Source organism: Chiloscyllium plagiosum, unplaced genomic scaffold (assembly GCF_037043375.1).
Source record: "Chiloscyllium plagiosum isolate Xiang-an unplaced genomic scaffold, Cpla_swu_hap1 HiC_scaffold_46, whole genome shotgun sequence".
Classification (NCBI taxonomy): Eukaryota; Metazoa; Chordata; class Chondrichthyes; order Orectolobiformes; family Hemiscylliidae; genus Chiloscyllium; species Chiloscyllium plagiosum.
The window spans coordinates 4,676,584-4,698,675 of NW_028270184.1; the positions used below are offsets into that span (position 1 = coordinate 4,676,584).

At 44.4% G+C, this 22,092-nt stretch overlaps 1 protein-coding gene across 4 annotated transcripts in view; it reads right to left on the reverse strand.

The window, feature by feature from the left end:
• LOC122543815 (speedy protein A-like) overlaps positions 1-22,092 on the reverse strand; it is a 29,295-nt gene continuing 7,203 nt past the window's right edge. For 3 of the 4 annotated variants that reach the window (XM_087983569.1, XM_087983570.1, XM_043682616.2), the window contains 5 exons: positions 12,257-12,315; positions 10,572-10,657; positions 9,271-9,442; positions 8,192-8,474; positions 1-363 (listed from right to left, as the gene is read on the reverse strand). In XM_087983569.1, coding sequence (XP_087839695.1) covers positions 302-363; positions 8,192-8,474; positions 9,271-9,442; positions 10,572-10,657; positions 12,257-12,315 — 662 coding nt within the window. In that variant the 3' untranslated portion in view covers positions 1-301. The remainder of the gene's footprint in view (positions 364-8,191; positions 8,475-9,270; positions 9,443-10,571; positions 10,658-12,256; positions 12,316-22,092) is intronic. The other variant, XM_087983571.1, reaches the window with a different exon arrangement.

The following is a 22,092-nucleotide window of genomic DNA, read 5'->3' on the forward strand; positions in this document are numbered from 1 at the left end:
CATGTTCATCTGCCAATATTTATTCTATACATTAATCATTTTCACAGCAATAAATATACATTCAATTGCAAACAAATGTCTTAACATTTGAGTGTAACCATTTAAAGTTCAGTTGCTAACAACTCCCTTCCTGGCCTCAGTCTCACAAGGGGGAGGGGGCTGGCAGCCAGACAGGGGGAAAAAAATCATAAAGTGCATCAGATCATAAAAATGCTCAACAGGGTTAAGTAATAGAAACACCAGTGCTGGCATGTGTCAAATCTAAAAGGTCCAGCTGTAGGCAGGCACACCGGTCACCACTCTACATGCACCAGCTGTAATCTTGTCCATCAGGTGTGGTACTGACCAAAGCTTCCTGTAGGACTAACAGAAACAAGTCAATATAACACAGCATTGTCCTTTGTGGCCCCCTTCCAAAATACAGGCTGTGATGTCCAATTTCCCGATTTTAAATCAAGATCAGCAAACACACCCAAAGCCTTATCTTGAGGAAGCATATGAAGAGGTGATATAAAACACTGGGTACCATACAATTCAACTGAAAACCAGGCAGATCATTTAGAAACTAAGATCGCTGCATTTCAAAAACAAATCCAAGAACCCTGGTGTGGAGCCAGGATATTTGGCCCATTGGGTCCATACCAACCCTCTGAAGAGCATTCCACCCAGACACTCACCTGTTCTAACCCTGTAACCTTCCATTTCCACCCAGCCTGCACATCTTTGGGCTGTGGGAGGAAATAAGAGCACTTGGAGGAAACCCACAGACAGAAACGTGCAAGCTGCACATCACCCAGGGGTGGGATGAAACGGTCCCAAGCTGTGAGGCAGTAGTGCCAAGTCACTTAGCTGCCCAAAACCCTTTAAATCCCTCCTATGCATATACCCATCCAGATGCCTTTTAAATGGAATCATTGTACCAGCCTCCACACCTCCTCTGGCAGCTCATCCATACACGCACCACCCTCTGCATGGAAGAGTTGCCCTTTAGGTCCCTTTGTCTTTCCTCTTTCACCTTAATCCTATTCCCTCTAGTTTTAGACTCCCCCACCCCAGGGAAAAGACCTTGTCTATCTACCCTATCATTGCTGCCTCAAGATTTTAAAAGCTTTAAGGTCACCCCTCAGCCTCCAACATTCCAGGGAAAACAGCGCCAGTCTGTTCAGTCTCTCCCTGTAGCTCAAAGCCTCCAACCCTAGCAACATCCTTGTAAATCTTTCCTGAACCCTTTCAAGTTTCACAACATCTTTCCGATAGGAAGGAGACCAGAATTGCACGCAATATTCCAACAGTGGTCTACCGAATGTCCTGTACATCTGCAACATGACCTCCCAACTCCTGTACTCAATACTCTGACCAATAAAGGAAAGCATACCAAACACCTTCACTATCCTATCTACCTGCGACTCCACTTTCAAGAAGCTATGAACCTGCACTCCAAGGTCTCTTTGCTCAACAACACTCCCCAGGACCTTACCATTAAGTGTACAAGTCCTGCTAAGGACGCTGTAAACATTGTTACTGATCTTACAATTATACTTTTGCAGTCATCTCTATTCCCTGTGATGTTTAAAAAGGTCACATCTGGATGATCGTTCTACAATAGCATATATAATTGCCAAAAGCCTTTGATGGTTAAAAAGTAAAACAAAAATCTAAAAGTACTTGATAACCAAAAAGCAGTATTAAGCAATCCAATTCTAGTACCAACATTCAAAGTGAATATATAAAGCCTTACAAGGCAGATGTGAGAAAAAATGCCAGAACAAACCACATTGCAAGGATCTGACCACGAGAAATAATGAGGGAACAGCAAACATACTGGAGGTCAACAATTGGACTGGCAAGAGAGATAGTCAAGGGAGAAGAGGCACTTGTGTTTGAAAAAGGTTGGATGAGGGGCAGCTGACTAAGGAGAACCAAAAGGAGAAAGTGAGGACTGCAGATGCTGGAGATTAGAGCCAGAGTGGGGTGCTGGAAAAGCACAGGTCAGACAGCATCCGAAGAGCAGGAGAACTGACATTTCGGGAAGGAGCCCTTCATCAGGAATGAGGCTTGTGGGCGGAGGGGGGGGGAAATAGACAGATCAAAAGGGGTGGGAGGAAAGTAGCTGAGTGCGCAATAGGTAGACAGAGTTGTGGGTAATGGTGATAGGTCAGAGGGTAGAGTGGAGCAGATAAGTGAGAAGGAGGATGGATAAGTATGACAGTTGATGAGAGCAGAATCAACCTGGGAGGTCGGGACCGGGACGTCTGTCTGTAAGGCGAGGAAACGGGTGAAGGCCTTACTGATGACGCACACACACACGCACACACACGCACGCACACACACGCGCACACACACCCAAGGTGTGTGTAAGTGTTTGGCCACAGGGCAGTGGGGTTGGAAAACCAAGGTGCAGTCAATTAGTGAGACTTTAGCTAACAGGGATTAACAGTTAGTGGACTGGAGTGACCTTATTGCTGGATTGGTAACCCAAGATAACAATTGCAAAAGCTGGAAATCTGAAACACCCAGAAGGTGCTGGAGAGACTCCAGTTTCACAGCATCTTTGAGAGAAGCAGAGGTAACTGAGTCCAGCAACCCTTCACCAGAACTCAATTCTGACAAGGGTTACAGACCCAGATGTTAACCCCTTGCTTCGCTGTATGAATACTACCAGACCTACTGAGTTCCTCCAGCAATTCCTAGTTGTATTTTAATTATCCAGAGACTCAGGTAATGCTCCGAGACCACTTTTGAACCCCACCATGGCAGATGGAGGAATTTGTTTTACATTTTAAAAAGATCACAGTAGAAAAAAGGTCCACTGACAACAATGGAACCATCAAAAAAGTTCATTAAATGTCCTTCAGGGCAGGGAATCTACCACCCTTACTCAGTCTGGCCTACATATACCTCCAGACTCTCAAATATGGTAGACTCTCAACTTCAGGCTTTTTGAAATGGTTTGTTTCAACCAAAATCCCAACAGACCACGTGCCTAAAAACTACGAACATCCCTGCCAAACCTGAAAAGTCCTTATTAACATCTGGGGGCTAGTGCCAAAGCTGACAGGATCATCTCAGTAGTTAAGCTATAGCAGGACATGTGATGTCAAGTTCAATTCCACATCCTCTGGTTCGGTCCTAGCCCAATGGAAGGATCAGTCTAGCAGAGCTAGACTGGCAGCACAGTACTGTACATACAGTTAGGAAGGAATTCTCAACATTGATCTTACTGAAATATTTCACAGCAGGACAAACATGGACATGGGAAAATCCACACTGAGGATACCCTCCATCAGGTTGGATGGTGCTATCATTCAGAATGGGATAGATTTCAAACAGATCAAGCAACTTGACTGGGAAGCAGATCTGCAGTCCAACAGCGTATCCCCCCCACTCTACAATTACCATCAAGCAAGAGATCAAATCTGGTTCAAAAGGAGAGTGCAGAGGGCATGCCAGGAGTCACACTAGGTACACTGAAAAATGTGGTGTCAACCTGGTGAAGCTGATCAGATTTGCTTGTGTGCCAGACAGTATAAACAGCAAACGAAAGAATCAAACCCTACATGATCAAGTCAAAGTTCAGCAGTCACATCCAGCCATGAAACAGCTCCCGGGAGGTGGTGGCCCCACAAATATCCCCATCCATTAGGAGGGAAGTCCAACACATCAATGCTAAAGACTGAACTGAAGCATTACGATCAGAACAACCAGAAATATCAAAATTATCCCAACCTCCTGGAGCTCTCCAGTATCTCAGATGCCAACTCAATTCACTCCACATAATATCAACATACAGCTGACAACACTGGATACTGCATAGGTTATGTATGACCCTGACAGTACTTCCAGCAACAGTAATCAAAGTTGGTTCTCCAGAACATGCTGCTCCCCAGGCTGAGCTATTCCAATACAGCTACAGGACTAGCATCCAACCCAGGCAAATTATTGCCCAGTCTAATCGGAGTCACTCACAAGGTGATGGGAGAGGTCATTCAATGCTTAGTATCAGGCTCACTGACCCCTAGTTTGGGTTCTGCCTGACTTTGTTATAGCCTTGGCCTAAGCATCAATGAGAGACCTCAACTCCACAGGAGAGTTGAAAAGAATTTGTATGGACATAAAGGTTGTATCTGACTGGCTGTGGCATTAAGGGGCCAGACCAAAAATAGCATCAAGAGTGGGGTGTTGGATGAACAGAGCAGGTCAGCAGCACCTATGGAGCAGGAGAATCGAAGTTTCAGGCATCGGCCCTTCATCAGGAATGAGGCTCATCAGCTGAAATGGGTAGGGAGATAAATGGAATGGGTGAGGCAAGGGGAGGGAAGAGGAGGTAGCTGGAACTGCAATAGGTAGATGGAGGTGGGGGTGAAGGTGCTGGGTCTGCGAGGATGGTGGAGCAGATCAGTGGGAAGGAAGATGGACAGGACAGGACAGAACATGAGCTGTACCAACTTGGAAGGTTGAATCTGGGATAAGGTGGGGGAAGGGGAAATGAAACTGGTGAAATCCACATTGATACCCTGGGGTTGGAGGGTCCCAAGGCTGAAGATAAGGTTCTCCCTCCAGGCATCAGGGGGCGAGGGTTTGGAAATAGAAAAGGCCCAGTCCCTTCACACCCTAGGCTGAGTGGGAGGGGGAGTTAAAAAAAGTGTTCAGCCATAGGGCGGTGGGGTTGCTTTGTGCATGTCTCGGAGATGTCCTTTGAAGCATTTTGCAAGTAGGCGTCCTGTCTCCCCAGTGTAAAAGTGACGGCATCAGGAGCAACAGATATACTAAGCGACCTGTGTGGAAGTGTAGGTAAATCATTGATGGATGTGGAAGGCTCCTTTGGGACCCTGGACAGAGGTGAGGGAGCAGGTTTCAATTCTGGTGGTGGCAGGGGAAGGTGTTGAAAGGATGGATGGATTGGTGGGGGTCTTGGACCTAGGGTGTTATGGACTAGGCCAGACCACTCAGAACATTAAGCAGGCAGCCCCAGATCATAGCTTTGCAATTTGTTTTGATAAGTGTACACTGAAGGTTACCTGGGAGTGAGAGAGCTAGGTTGACTACTAGATATTACAAATTTATTCACAAAATTACACAATGAAACAGAACAGAATGAAGAACCAACAGAACTCAGTGCACCAAAACTAGACTCAATTATACTGTCCCGAACATACAGTCCCAATAAGGAAACTCCCTTTAAAACCAGGATAAATGGAACACATGTTCACAGGTTGAAGTTGAAGGGCAGAAAAAGTGTTTTCACACAGCTCCCTGTTGAACTTGGAAATGTGTTGCTGGAAAAGCGCAGCAGGTCAGGCAGCATCTAGGGAACAGGAGAATCGACGTTTCGGGCATTAGCCCTTCTTCAGGCTAATGCCCGAAACGTCGATTCTCCTGTTCCCTAGATGCTGCCTGACCTGCTGCGCTTTTCCAGCAACACATTTCCATCTCTGATCTCCAGCATCTGCAGACCTCACTTTCTCCTCCCTGTTGAACTTCCCAGGTCAAGACCCATGTAAAACTGCTCAGCCCAGAGAGCGGACCACCTCCCTTTCATTATACGGGTCACTTCTAAAACATGACCACTTTGGCCTGAAGTCTCATCTGTTTACATATAAGCAAAAGGCCTCAATCTTTTTCAGCTGTCCCAAGCCAAGCTGGTCTGAGCCTGGCCCAATTTATTTACCCTCTGAAAAAAAGATCAAGGACAGAGTTACCTCGAGCTAAGGAACAGCTTTTTGAAAAACAAGGGACTAGCTTTGTGACAAGAGTTGTGGAGCGAATGGTTTTTACAGACTAGAGATAGGGGTGGGAAAGGAAATATATTCTTTATGGAATGCAGATCATTCCCTCAACGATTCTTGTCAGATCCATGCCCTCCACCATCCCTCCCACTGCGAGAAATGCAAAATCAGCACCCACACCTCCCTCATACCTACATCCAAGGCCACAAAGGAACATTCCACATCCATCAGCTATTTACCTGCATTTCCACACAACTTATTGTAACCATTGCTCCCGATGCAGTCTCTACATTGGAGACAGGACATCTACTTGCAGAATACTTCAGAGAACATCTTCAGGACATACATGAAACAACCCCACCACCCCATGGCCAAACACCAACTCCCCTCCCACTATCCCAAGGACTTGCAGTGTGAGGCCTCCTCCATTGCCAAACCTTAATTACCTGACACCTGCAGGAAGAACGTCTTATTTTCTGCCTTGGGACCTTCATACCACACGAGAATAATGTAGATTTCACCAGTTTCCTCATTGCCCCTTCACCCAACCTTATCCCAGATCCAACCTTCCAACTCAGCACCACCCTCCTGACCTGCCCATCTTCCTTCCCACCTACTTGCTCAACCTTTACCTCCACCTTCATGCACCTATTACATGCTTAGCTACCATCCCCTAGCCCCACCCTCTCCGTTTTATCTCTCTAGCCCTTGGCTCAAGCCTCATTCCTGATGAAGTGCTCTGGCCTGAAACGTCGATTCTCCTGCTCCTCGGATGCTGCCTGACCTGCTGTGCTTTTCCAGCAACACTCTTCGACTCGGATCTGCAGTCCTCACTTTCTCCTAGACCAAAAATAGAGTCATGGCAATCTGGAGGAAAACCCTTTGGATTAGACTCCAAGCACAAGGAAGATTTGTTTTGGTGATGGCCTTCTTAGCCCCAACTTGGAAGGGTGTTACTGGGACTGGAGTTGTAAAGAGAGGCTGAGTAAGCTGGGACATTTTTCACTAGAGGGGTTTAAGGAGTTAAAAGGAGTGATGTTAAGATGTTATAAAATCATGAGGAGCATCGATAAGATGCATAGCCAAAAAAGCTCTTCACTACAGTAGGGGACTTCAAAACTACAGGGCATAGGTTTAAGCAGAAAGGAAAGACAAAGGATCCCAAGGAGTAACTTTTTCCAGAGTGGTTTGCATATGGAATGAACTGCCAGAGCAAGTGGTTGATGCAGGTACAGTTACAACATTTGAGATCTTTGGACTGGTACAAAGATAGGAACAGTTTAGAAGGATGCGGGCCAGGTGCAGGCAGGTGGGACTGGCTTGGTTTCAAAACCTGGTCAGCATGGACAAGTTGGACGGAAGGGTCTGTTTGACTGACATCTCTGCAGGTGTTCCTTATGGGCATGTCCTGGGCTCAAATCATCTTCAGCTGCTTCAATGGCTTTCCCACCATAAGAATCAGAAGTGGGAATGGTCAGTGATGGCTATAAAGTGTTCAGTACCATTTGCGACTCCTCATATTGAAACAGTCCATATCCACATGTAGCAAGGCACTGACATATCCAGCCTTGGATTGGCAAGTACTTTGATTGCCATGAGAGGCAGGAAAGAGAATCTAATCAAACACTTGACATTCAAAGGTATTACCATTGCTCAATCCCACTGACAATATGCTGGGGATTACCATTGACCAGCCATACAAATACTGTAGCTAAAGGAATGAGGAATTTGACCAACTAGCTAACCTCCTGACCCTAAAAAGGTCAGTCCACTATTTTTACAAGGTATAAGCCAAAAATTGTGATGGAATATTTCCTACTTCCCTGGATGCGAAGCTTGACACCATTCATATAAAACAGAACACTTGATTAGCACCACATTCACTCCATCCACCATTGAAGCATGGTAGCAGCACATATCATTGAAAAGGTGCAATGCTGCAGAAAATCACCAATATTCCTTAAATCAGTGATTTCCAAACCCACAACTTCTACCACCTAGAAGGACAAGGGCAGCACATACACGTGAACACCACCCCCTGCCATCTCAGACTCTCCAACCTGAGAAAACATCCAGGCATGCTCCTTTAATGTTGCAGGAGCAAAGTCCTGGAACTTCATCCCTAACAGCATTGTCTGTTCCTGCACCAGATCAACACAGCAGTTCATCACCACCTTAAAGGCAATAGCAATGGCCCAGCTATCAAAGATTAGATTCCATGAGAAAGCACAATGGCTGACTGCTTGGTCACCAAGTTGAGGTCTAGATTTGGTGTCTCACACGATATATTTTAACTGCACATGTTATGTTGCTCCATGGGCTGAGTAATCTCATTCCTTTGAGCTAAAAGCTTCCTGACACGAGTGATCAATCTTATCCACATAAGCATCATTCAGCTAGTGTCTTGGTTACAGACATCCCCTTTAAAAAAAACAAGCCAACCCCAGAGCTCAGTGAGGCCATACCTTCTATTCCATGGTCTATCAGGACAGCTGGTGACAATATCAATAGATCCTGGGGCCAGTCACCATCCAACAAGACAGTGTTCTCTGGGGAAGAAGATGAAGAATCCGAATCAAGGTCCAAGTAGCACCGGTAGCGATTGCAGAGTGTGCAAAATGGTGGTGTCCCACTGGGCCCCTGTGGGTAAGGTACGGTTTCTTTCTGCAGGTAGCTTCTGATCGCACCACTGTGATGAACTGGGCGGTCTCTGTGCCAAATATAATGGCAAGGGATAGTGGCAATCACCTTCAGCAAAGAAACCAAAGGCACAAACATCTCATTGGGTGAAGAAAATGACAGACAGCATACACACCGCCAGAAATGGAAGTGAGCAATATTTCAACATTTGTATAACCACTGTGGCCCCTGCTTGATACCCTCTGTGCATTGGGCATTGACTCCTGGCTCAGCCAAGCAGTGAGTGCAGACCCACCTCCCAATAATTCTGAGAAGCAATGGGCTGCAACACCAAGCCCTTAGTATGAATCCTTAAAGGGCAACAGGATCTTTTGTAGACTGCTCACCCAAGCAGCCAATGTATGATTCAGGAAGCTATAGAATCCCTACAATGTGGAAGCAGGCCATTCAGCCCAGAGTCTGCACTGACCCCCTGAAAAGCATCCACCCAGACCCTATCACATCCCTCCCCTGCATTTCCCATGGCTAACCCACCTAGCCTGGACACACTGGGCAATTTATTATGATTAATCCACCTCATCTGCACTGTTTGGACAGTGGGAGGAAAGCAGAGCACCTGGAGGAAACCCACACTGACATGGGGGGAAAGTGCAAACTCCTGTTTCCCAAGGCTGGAATCAAACCCAGCTCCCTGGTGCTGGAAGGCAGCTGTGCTAACCACAGAGCAACCTGGCTCAGTTTAACAGAAAATGTCAGCTTGCAGAGTTTGCTAGCCCACAAAGTGAACAGCAGCAAAGACTGAGCTGAGCTCTAAAGTGACTCACTGACCCAGGGCTATAAGCAAAAAGCACAGTAAAGCATCAATGTTACCCTGAAGTTACAAACACCAAGTCCAGCATATCACCTCCTCACAGCATCGCCGGCTGACTGCCGCCTTGTAATCCATTTGAGCCCACAGGTCCAGTCGCAATTTGAGGAATTTCGGCACAAGCTTCCTCCAGTTGTCACCCAATGCCCATGGAAATATCTCATACTTGTACTGCTCCTCATCCTCCTCCATATCATTTGCCAGGTACCTGCAGGAGCAATTACAAAGACCTGCCAGTTAACCCTGTTAAGAATTGTCAGGCTGCTTGTGAAAATAAACAAATTCTTAATCACAATTGTATTGGATGCAGCCATTTTGCCTATTCCATGAATGGGTGGGGTCAAGCCCCCACAGAACTAGGATTTTTTTTTTTTAAGTTTTCAGTAGCAGTTACTGCTGGGGTCTTGAAGTTGGATGTGGGCTTTGTTTTTCTTGTTATAGCTAGAAGCAGGGTTCTCTTCCTGCTGTATATGGGCAGGACTCAGCAGGTGATCACCTTGATGGATCGTGCTGTGGGCCCCCCAATAAATACAGGGAATGAAGGAGCAAATATGCAGAGAGATCATAGACATTTGCAAGAACATTAGGGCATTTGAACTTTCCAAACAGAGTGGGATGGCCAGTGTTAAGGGCTTGGATGGGGAAGAATTTGTTAAAATGTGTTCAATAGAAATCAACATGTAGATACACTTACTAATGGAAGGAACACTGGATCGGCTCCTAGGAAATAAGGCAGGGCAAGTGACTGAAGTGGGGGAGCACTTTGGGGCCAGCGATCATAATTCTAAAAGCTTTAAAATAGTTGTGGAAAAGGTTAGGTCTTGTATAAAAGTGAAAGTTTCTAATTGAAGTAAAGCAAATGGACAGTATGAGGGGAACTTGCAAAAAAATTGACTGGAGTCGACTGTTCTCAGGTGAAGGGACCACTGGCAAGTGAGAAGCTTTCCAAAGAGACAAATGTTGAGGCATTATATTCTTTTTAAGAGTGAATCCCACACAAAGGATGGGGTGTATGTGGAATGATCTGCCAGAAGTGGTAGATGCAGGTTTAGTTACACTATTTAAAAAGACATTTGGACTAATAGGAATAGGAAAGGTTTGGAAGGATATGGGCCAATTGCAAGCAAGTGGGAGCAGTTTAGTTTCAGAAACGTGGTCAGCATGGACAAGTCGGACTAAAAAGGTCTGTTTCTGTACTGAATGACTCTATAAAAGCAAGACTTGGAGTCACAACTGCCTTCCAGGTGCAAAGATAAAAATAGATTCCGACCAGACAAGCACTTGACCCAACCCTACAGGAGGAGGCTGACTGCCACAATTAAGAGGCATGTACTTACAGCGCCAAGAAGAAGTTCATTCTGGAGTACTGACTTATGTGAAGCTCTGCACGTTTGAAGTAAGTCAGCACCATGGCCAATAAATACTGAAAGAGAGCAGTTGGGGTTCAGATACAAAAAAAAAAAGAGGTAAATGAGACTTGTTGGCTCACTGAAACAAACATGTATCACAGAATCCTAGATTAGCAAAGCTAGTTCAGCAGTCTGGATACTACAATTAACCCTGGTGTGATCCCACTCCTGTTCACTGCACTGTTTCATTCACTGATTCTTGCTCAAAACAGGAAGTTTGGTTCAGAAGCCTCTCACATTAGAAAGTCTCACTCCTAGAACCTACTCCTGAACCAAACAGGAGTCAGTGTAGTGCAAAAACTAGCTAGTAAACACTCATGTTGCAGGGGCATATTGTGCCCGTTTCACAAAGTTTTGAACCAGTTCCTCTTGACCTTTCAACGTTATGCTAATCAGGATATAATCTTGAAAGTAAACCACTCAATTAGCACTGTGCAACATTTGATATACAGTGTGTCAGGTCATTAAGCTACACAGTCTCAACTGTATGGTCAGTGCCTTCCAACAATTTATTATAACAAGACAGGGATAACTGTGCATGTGACCACTGAAGTCATGTGGAGTTTGCAAGAATGTGGAATGACTGGTTGAGTGAGATTGCTGCCAGTACACAGGCAAATTGCCTAATGGGAGTTAATTTCTGCAGATGCTGAAATCTGAACTAAAACAGTAGAAAATGCTGGAGATCACAGCTGGTCAGGCAGTATCTATGGACAGAGCAGGCTAATGTTTTGAGGCATGACTCATCAGGTCTCTCCAAAAGATGCTGCCTGACCCACTGCGATTCCCAGCTTTTTTTTGCTTTAGTACAGATTGCATAATTCATCTAACTGTACAGGTGGATGCCATTCAACAAGTATCTAAATCACGACCGGAAAGCAGCCAAGGATATATGGACCAACTGGGATCAGAGTGACATCCAAAGGTGGTGGTGAGTGAAATATGTACAGAATGCAACCAGGCTGTTGTCACCCATCAGATCACATTAAATGGCACCACTTCCATCAACACCTGTAGCTCTGAAGTGCCAGCACATTTGGCCTTTTGAACACTCTAGAATATAGATTGCTGAAAATTTAATACATTGAACCTTGGGACTTCACTTGGTCAGATAAAATCTGAACACAAACCACAACTGAAAGACCTGAAAATAGTTCCGAACCAAACACCATACTAGAATTATAAACTTGAGTGGGGTGAACAATAAATGCCATTAGACACTGCTCAAATGCCTGCAGGGCACACTGAATCCATATAGCATGGAAGCTGGCCTTTCAGCCCATCAAGTCCACATCAACCCTCCAAAGAGCATTCCACCTAGACCCAGCCCCCTACCCTAACTCGACATTTCCCATGGCTAATCTAGCCTGCACATCTCTGAACACTATAGGGCAATTGAGCATGGCCAATCTACCCTAACCTGTACAACTATGGACTGTGGGAGGAAACCTAAGCACCCAGAGGAAACTCTCACAGATACAAAGCGTGCACAACCTTCAGTCGCCCAAGCCTGGAGTGGTGTTAGTTTCAAGACTGCCTGTAAGTTAGAACTACTCATTTCATGTCTAGAGCCCAGTATCCCAACTGCACATGTGGCTGCCATTCCCCAGTACCTTATCTGCAATTCGGCAGCAACTGTCCATCCAGAGGAAATCCTGAATCATCTCGTCATCTGCAAGAAACAAAATACAGACCAAATATAGCAAGCTACCAAACAAGCATCGACACAGGGGAGGAGAAAAGACAACTGCAGGCTTTTCGGCACCCACATTCTAGGAGCCACATTATTGCACACAATAAGTGAAAACTCACAAGCCAGTCTAGCCTATTGAGAGCTCAAACTTCCAATCGGGTTCCTTAGAAATTTAACTCTCCATTTAGCAGAACCCAACTACAGTTGTATTCCTTGGCAAACACTTGGCCCCTTAAATTGACTGCAATATTAATCACCAAGAAATACTCATTTTGGTGCCTTAAGAGACAGGAGCCAAGGCGAATTGCATTTTTGCCTCCACTTTATTGCCACTAATTATTTAACTGGACATTAAGGCAATGTTCAGTTTCTCTCCACCACCTCCAACCAGCCCCCACCCTCCCTCAGGGTTTCAAGACTTTTAGAATGCAGCACAAAGGGGCCCTCTGGTGGCTTGGAGTTAGAGCATGCTCAGGGCTACAAACTTGCTCATCACTGCAGGAATCCAAAAGGAAGCATCTTCACCCAGCCATGTGAGGTCATTCCACTGCGGAGAGGAATTCCCCTCCAACACAAAACAGTTTGAAAATGCAACTTTTTGTAAATATTCAAACAGTTGGAGTCCAGGAACAGGCAAAGTGGAATGAGACTACTATCAGACCAGACCATGATCTTTGAGAGCACAGACCTAAGGGGATAGCTCCAGATCAAAATATTTTAATATAATGCGTAATATGTAGCATTTTAAGCAGCACATCTCAAAGTACTTGCGAACGATGCTGTAGTAGTTCAAAGTTTGGGAGAAGATTTGTAGCTCGGGTGCTCGTTGTTGTGGTTCTGTTCGCTGAGCTGGAAATTTGTGTTGCAGACGTTTCATCCCCTGTCTAGGTGATATCCTCAGTGGTTGGGAGCCTCCTGTGAAGCGCTTGTGATGTTTCCTCCGGCATTTATAGTGGTTTGTCTCTGCCGCTTCCGGTTGTCAGTTCCAGCTGTCTGCTGCAGTGGTCGGTATATTGGGTCCAGGTCGATGTGCTTATTGATTGAATCTGTGGATGAGTGCCATGTCTCTAGGAATTCCCTAGCTGTTCTCTGTGTGGCTTGACCTATAAAATAGTAGTGTTGTCCCAGTCAAACTCTTGTTGCTTGTTATGTGTGTGGGGCTACTAAGGATAGCTGGTCATGTCATTTCGTGGCTAGTTGGTGTTCATGGATGCAGATCATTAGCTGTCTTCCTGTTTGTCCTATGTAGTGTTTTGTGCAAAAACAGAATCCCATGCAAGGACTGCACAAAACACTACATCGGACAAACAGGAAGACAGCTAACGATCCGCATCCATGAACACCAACTAGCCACGAAACGACATGACCAGCTATCCTTAGTAGCCACACACGCAGATGACAAGCAACACGAGTTCGACTGGGACAACACTATTATAGGACAAGCCAAACAGAACAGCCAGGGAATTCTGAGAGGCATGGCACTCATCCACAGAATCAATCAATAAGCACATCTACCTGGACCCAATATACCGGCCACTGCAGCGGACAGCTGGAACTGACAACCGGAAGCGGCAGATACAAATCACTATAAATGCCGGAGGAAACATCACAGAAGCGCTTCACAGGAGGCTCCCAACCGCTGAGGATGTCACCTAGACAGGGGACGAAACATCCGCAACACAAATTCCCAGCTCGGCGAACAGAATCACAACGATGTTGTAGGAGGTTATAACACTGCAAAGGTATGTGTTGTAATGTTGGCAAACTTGACAATCTATACACAAGATTACACAAACCACCATCTGATACAGACCAGTTTCCTACTGGGTGAAGGACAAACTTATATCAGAATAGGAAGATTTCGGTTTCTCTGGAATGTACAGTGGGATCTGTCTGCTGTTTGATCTTGAGTGGGCACAACATTCCTTGGCATTACTCAGGACAGGTGCAGGTCTCTGAAGCAGTTTTACAAGCCACAAACTTCGACAGTGCAACAGCTGGGCCATGTTAACTCATTCAGAAAGCCCTAGTAATGAAGTAGCCAATCTAGGCAGGAGGACCTGTGAAAAATCACCTGCTTTGGGACAGGTACTGGTAGTTAATAACCTCAAACCAAACCCTAGGACACTGCCCAACTGATGCTGAATGACAATGAATTCCTACATCAGTAACTTGATGACTCAACAGAAACTTAACCGAATCAGCTGGTTGAAAAATGTGCTGAAAATGTGTTGCTGGAAAAGCGCAGATCAGGCAGCATCCAGGGAACAGGAGAATCGACGTTTCGGGCATAAGCCCTTCTTCAGGAATGAGGAAAGTTGAAAAATGGTTGAAAAATGTAGCTACTACAGAAGACCAGATGCAGGGTCCTCTTTACAAGATAATCAACCACCAATGCAGACCCTCAGCTGCAAAGATTCAAGTCAGAAGAATACAGAAGTCTGCATGATCCTAGTTGGATGTAACTACACATCAATAATAAACACTACAAAATCAGTTTCTTGATGCCACCACTGCCGGGCTGCACAGCCCACTGCCTCCACTACCAGGTCACGGCAATGAGACAATATGGTAACTCAGCTCAGTTACTGCAGATACTCAAAGCATTTGTCTTCCCTTCAACCAAGGAGGGCAAGCACTGGAGCACCATGAGGAATAAAGATTCATTTACCTTAATAAAATGGGGATAGGCAATCGATGCCCACTTAGAGACATCTCTGAACATCTTCAGTGAATCCAAATGCACAAATAAACTAAGTTTTAGAAAAAACCTCAAAAATCCATGAAAAGGTAACAATGGTAGGGTTGGGGGGGGGGGGAATTTTTTTTTTTTAAAAACGCAATGGAATCTTTCCAAGAATTGACGGTCCACAACATTTTAGACAACCTAAAGTATATTAAAAAAAGGAGGAAATGCTGAGACTTTTGAAAAATACAACAGCTTTTCTGATTTCTCAATTCTTTCAGAAACAAAATCAAGACAGCGGGGTAAGCTCATTCTTTTCAAGAGCAGTCAGGTATCACATTCTACACTTGGTGGTGTTTTTATTCACAGTGGAATGAGAGAGTTCAGAACCAAGACAGAATCACCAAATTGAGCCTTTAACAAGGCAATGATCTGGGACTGAGATTCAGGAATAATTAGCTGAACACATTACCCTTTTACGAGTTTAACATTGATGAGCAGGAGCAGATGCAGATGCATCACAGCCACAAGATGTACTGCTCCTCTAGTATCAGCAAGATTCAGTTGACCTCAAAAGGTTGACTTAATCCTGGCTCTGGCATTTTAGCAAGACTGCCACCAATGCATTACAGTGTAGTCAGATGTACAGCATGTAAACAGACGCTTTGGTCCAATTTGTCCATGTTGACCAGATATCCTAAATCAATCTAGTCCCCTTTGCCAGCACTTGGCCAATTCCCCTCCAAACCCTTCCTATTCATATACCCATCCAGATGCCTTTTAAATGGCGTAATTGTACCAGCCTCCACCACTTCCTCTGGCAGCTCATTCCATACATGCACCACCCTCTGAAAAAGTTGCCCCTTGGGTTTTTTTTTTTTAAATCTTTCCAGTCTCATTCTGGACTGCCTTCAGAATGGAGTTTAAATCAGGCACCAACCACCTTGATCAAAAAGAGAACAAAATAACTAGGGGTTGGCCATTCAGCCCCTTGAAGCTACTTTGGTGTAAAGCCATAATTGATCAGATGGGAAAGTGGAGTGAGGCCACGTGATCACCTTCTCCTTGCTTGTGAGTCCTTGATCTAAAGGATGTCTAATTCAGTCTAGGATGCATCCAATGATCCAGCTGCCATTGCTCACCAAGAGGAGAATTCCACTATAAAAGTGTTAAGGCTATGGTCAGAGTAAGGAGTCATTAGGTATAGACAATCAGGAATCAAGTGAATCTCTTTAAGAGTATGGGTGTGGGGGCATTTTTAAGAGGGAAATGAAGGGGACAAAAGAGGGATGAAGTAGCGTTTTAAGATTAAGGAGAATCCAAAGGAGATTCCACAGTACATTAAGAGTTAAAAAAGAAACCAGCTAGAGAATTGGGCCCTTAAAGTCAAAGTTGTCTAGGTGTGGAACTACAGGAGATGGGAGAGAGATACTAAAATATTTCACATCAGTTCTTATTGTGGAGAAAGAAATGGAAAGTCAAGGCCAGGAAACTCGGAAATAAATTTAGATGCCTTGAAAATAATTCACGTTACAGAAGAGGTGATGCTGGAGGTCTTAAAGTGGATAAATCTCCAAGACCTGATCAAGTGTTTCCTAGGATTTTGCACGAAGTTAGGGAAAAAAAAAATGAAGGGGTCCCTATCAAAGATTAGTTTCATCTGCAGCCACAGGTGACAGTGGTTCACAAATGCAATGAACCGTCAAAAGGAAGTGGCAGACAGGTACAGTTGTAACATTTAAAAGACTTTGATAGGTACATAGGGAAGGTTTAGAGGGATGAGAGCCAAAAGCTGGTAAGCATGACTAATTTAACTTGGGAAGCTTGGTAGTCATGGACAAATTAGACCAAAGGGTTTGTTTCTATGTTGTATGATTAAAGAAGAGATTCCTCCCCATCTCCATCATGAATGGGACACCCTTTTATTCTCAAACTGCACCAGTTTTGAATTTCATCTCCAACAATTCAACACTCCACTTAAATGATAAAAGGTGCACATCTTTCACGCCCTCAGTAAGATTTCCCTGCCTGTTTCTAATACTAGAACTGTTAAAAATCTTGGATTTCTGTCATGCCCCATTTTGTTTACTTAACTATTAGTCTTCAGCTGCCTCCGTGCCAAGCCTCTGATTCCCACTACCTTTAAAGGGATCCTTTTTAAGAAATGCAAATCTCCCACGGTGTCCTTATATCATATTTTGCTCAAGAACACAATCATCAAGTTCCTTGGGGCATATTAACAAATCACAATGTTAATTGCTCAAAGCTGATCAACGTTAATTCTTCAGAAATCATTAGTTCAAGACAGTCCTTCAGCTCACTGCTGCTCAAGGATAGTTGCTGAAAAGAATGGCAGCCAATGACCTATGTGACAACAGTTTCTAAAATTAACGGCTCGTGCTGAATGTGTTTATTTTGTGTAGTTCACTGAGCAACTTTATCCCATCAGTACTGGACCATTCTAAACTAGCAGCTGTTCTCAGGGTTATTTCAGCATGCCACGGAATCACAGGCAGCAAAGTATTTTCATTTTGATCATACCATATCTATGTGACTGTGTGCATCCTACCAGCAAATCAAAAATAAAAGAGGATTGGCGCAGTATCAGAAAAAATTGCTTTAATTCAAAAATACTAACCATGTCAAGATATCAAGGTTTTGTGGCTGTCATTTCTAACTTTCTCTCTTCCCCCATGGACAAACGCAGTATGCATTACCCATTCCTAATTGCTTTTTGAGAAGGTAACAGTAGACTGTCCCTTGAACTGCTGCAGTCCATCTGGTTTTGGTGAAGAATGGCTGACGCCTGTACAATTTCACCCTCGCACAGTCAGCACCTTCAAGTCAGGGCAGAGAGGCCAAGCTATGTCTATCAAGTCAGCATTAAAAATTTTGCAAATTGGTCGTAACATTCATCTCTGTTCCAGTAAGCTGTGGGCTCAAGTTCCACTCCAGAGATTGAACACAAGAAAACTCGCATCTAAGACAACAGGGCACTGCTGAGTTTCAGCAGGTATGGTTTATGGGGCTGTAATATGGCTCAGTGGTTAGCACCAGAGTCCTAGTGAATTGCTAACTAGGGCTGCAGACAGATTAAACTAAACTGGACAGGGTGGGGGGTAATGTTGGAGGGGGGTTCACTTATCGGGGAAATTACAAAATCAGATTTAGAGGTGCAGTGCAGATCTCTGCAGAGGTTATTAAAACCTCCAGCACAGAAATTGGACAATATGAAAAGGGTTAACAACCAAGCTTAAGCACACTGGACAAACTAGTGACAATTAGAAGAGGGACACTTAATACAGGACTGAAGAGGTTATATTCTTTATACTGCATGCATTCAGATAAGGTATATGAGCTTATAGCACAGACCAAAGTTAGTAGGTATAATGGGTTGGCATCACAGACATGGCTGCAAGGGGATCAGGATTGGGAACTGAATGTTCAAGGATATACGTACTATTGAAAAGATGGGTAAAGGGGCAGGATTGCCTTAGAAATGAAATTAAATCAATAGTAAGAAATGAAGTGGGTCAGGGGTGTGTGTAGAATTAAAGAACGGCAAAGGTGAAAAAAACCATAGTTGGAATTATGTACAGGCCTCCAACCAGTAGTCAGGAGCTGGGGTACAAGATACATCAGGAGATCAAAGACATGTGCAGGAAAGGCAAAGTTAGTGATCTTGGGGAAGTTCAATATGCAGGTGGACTGGGAAAATTAGATTGGCAGTGGATTGCAAGAAAGTTAGTGTAATATTCACAAGATGGCCTTTGGAGCAGCTTGTGGTGGAACCCGCTGGGGAAAAACAATACTGGATTTAGTGTTGTGCAGCGAGATAGACTTGATGAGGGTGTTTAAGGTGAAGAAACCTTCATAATGATTGAATTTACTCTGCCATTTGAGAAGGAGAAGATCGAATCAAAGGTAACAGTATTATAGCTGAATAAAGGCAACTACAGCAGCATGAGGAAGGAGATGGGTAGAATGGTACAGCAGGATCTTGATTAAATGGACCAATGGGCCGAGGAGTGACATATGGAGTTTAATTTAAATACATGTGCAGTGCTGCATTTTGAGAAAGCAAATCTTAAGAGGACTTATACACATAATGGTAAGGTCTAGGGAGTGTTGCTGAACAAAGACTGTGGAGTGCAGGTCCGTAGCTCCTTGAAAGAGGAGTCGCAGGTGGATAGCATAGTGAAGGCAGCATTTGGTATGCTTTCCTTTATTGGCTAGAGTACGAGTATAGGAGTTGGGAGGTCACGTTGCAGCTGTACAAGACACTGGTTAGGCCACTTTAGGAATATTGCGTGAAATTCTAGACTCCTTCCTATCGGAAGGATATGGTGAAACTTGAAAGGGTTCAGAAAAGATTTACAAGGATAAAGCCAGGGTTGGAGGATTTGAGCTATAGGGAATGGCTGAATAGGCTGTTTTCCCTGGAGTGTCAGAGGCTTGGGGTGGGGGGGGGGGGGGGTGACCTTATAGAAGCTTATAAAATCATGAGGGATAGCGTAAATAGACAAGGTATTTTCATCAGTGGGTGAGTCCAGAACTAGAAGGCATAGGTTTAAGGTGACCGGGGAAGACATAAAAGGGACCCAAGAGGCAACGTTTTCACGCAGCAGGTGGTGCATATATGGAATGATTTGCCAATGGAAGTGGCAAGGCTGGTACAATTACAATATTTAAAAGGCATCTGGATCAGTATATGAATAGGAAGAATTTAGAGGGATATGGGACAAGATTAGGTTGGGATATCTGGTCGGCATGGGAGAGTTGGACCGAAGATGTACAACATAGAAACAGACTATGACCAGAAACGGAGCCTAGCAGAAAAGACTATCGAACAGCAATGGCAGGGGTTCCTGGGAATAATTCAGAAGACACAGTAGAGATTCCGGAGGATAAAGCAGCATGATATAGGGAGGATGATTCAACTAGTGAAGTGAGAGATAGCATAAAAGTAAGAGACAACAGAGAATGCGGTGAGGGGCAATGGAAAAGCCAGAGGATTGGGAAGCTTACAAAGACCAACAAAGGGCAACAAAGAAAAAGGGAGAAGATTAAATACAAGGGTGAACTAACCAATAATTTAAGGAAGATTAAGAGTTTTGACTAAGGACAAAATAAAAAGGCAAAAGTGGACACTGCACTGTTGAAAAACAACATTGGAAAGATAGTAGTGACAAACAAGGAAATAGCTGAGGGACTGAATAATTGCTTTGTCAGTCTTCATGGTAGAAGACACCAGTAATATTCCAAAAATTCAGAGTAATGGCAGAGCTGAGTATGGTGGCTGTTACCAAGGAGAAGGCGCTAGTAAAATTGAATGGCCTAAAAGTGGCTAAATCTCCTGGACGAGACTACACACCAGAGTTCTAAGAGATTGCTGAAGAGTTTGTGAAGGTGTTACTGGTGATCTTTCAGGAATCATAAGAATCAGGAAGGGTCCCAGAGGACTGGAAAATACAAACATGGTGTAAGGCAAGGTGTTAGCATGGATAGAAGCTCGGCTACCTGGCGGAAAGAGTGGGGATAAAAGGGTCATTTTCAGGATCACAGCCAGTGACAAGGTGGTGTTCTGCAAGGTTGAGTGCTGGGACCACAACTTTTTACTTTTACATAACCATCTAGATGAAGGAACGGAAGGCATTCTGGCTAGGTTTGCCTACAATAAAGACAAGTAGAGGCACAGATAGCATTGAGGAAGCATGGAGGCTACAGAAGGATTTGGACACGTTAGGTGAGTGGAAGAAAGAGTGGCAGATAGAGTAAAACATGAAAAAATGTGAGACCATGCATTTTAGTAGGAGGCATATAGAGGATAGACTATTTTCTAACTGGGGAGAAAATTCAGAAGTCTGAAATGCAAAGAGACTTGGGAGTTTAAACCAGAATTCTCTCAAGGTGAACCTGCCGATTGAGTCAAATGCAATAATGGCATGTACTTTCAGGACTTGACTATAAAAGCAGGGACTTACTGGAGGCTCTAAGGCTCTGGTCAGGTCACATTTGGAGTATTGCGTGCAGTTTTGGGCCCCATATCTCAGGAAGGATTTACTAGCCTTCAAGTGGGTTGAGGGGAAGTTCACAAGAATGGTCCCAGGAACGAAAGGTCTAACATAAGGAACCTTTGAAGACGGAGTCCAAACTCAATCTAGTTTAGAAGAAGGATATTGGGGGGGGATCTAATTGATACATACAGAATGCCGAATGGCCTGGACAGTAGATGTTGAGAAGATATTTCCATTGGTGGGAGAGACTAACTCCAAGGTATGTTTTAGAACAGAGTTAAGGAGAAACCTCTTCAGCAAGGGAGTGGTGAATTTATGGAATTTGTTGCTACAGAAAGCTGTGGAGGCCAGCTCATTGAGTATAGTTAAGACCAAGATAGAGAGGTTCTGGAGTATCAAGGAATCAAGGGTTTATGGGGAAAAAGCAGGAGAATAGGGTCAAGAAACTTAGCCATGTTTGGGCTGAATGGTCTCATGCTGTCTCAGCAACATGGACCCTGGTTCGATTCCACACTCAGGTGACTCCATGCAGAGTTTGCACATCCTCCCCATGTGTGGGTTTCCTCCTACAGTCCAAAGATGGTGGATTGGCCACAGGATAAAAGGGGTTTGGTGAAAGAATCTGGGTGGGATGCTGTTCGGAGAGACAGTGTGGACTTGTTGGGCCAAATGGCCTGTTTACCAAGTTGTAGGCATTCTCAGGATTATCAGATTGCGCTTTCGTGGAAGCTCACAGAGCCACATGACCTACATTACAAAGGAAACACCTTTTGTCTATAAAGCACTCTGGGGTGCCCCAGGGTTGAGAAGGGCATTGTGGAAACGTAAATCTGTGTTAGCAAACGAGCCCAGGAACTCTAAACAATAGTCCAAGCCCCCTTGTGCCCATCTAACTGGGGATGTTAGTTAATTATCTATTCCAATATTCTGGAAGATCTTCATCCCTAAGTACTAAATGACCAGCGCCAATCTCAATATTCATTTCAGTTCAATGTGATGTCTATCAGTTTGGCAGTTACATATCTGTTCCAGCCGCAGTGTTTGAAAGGAGAA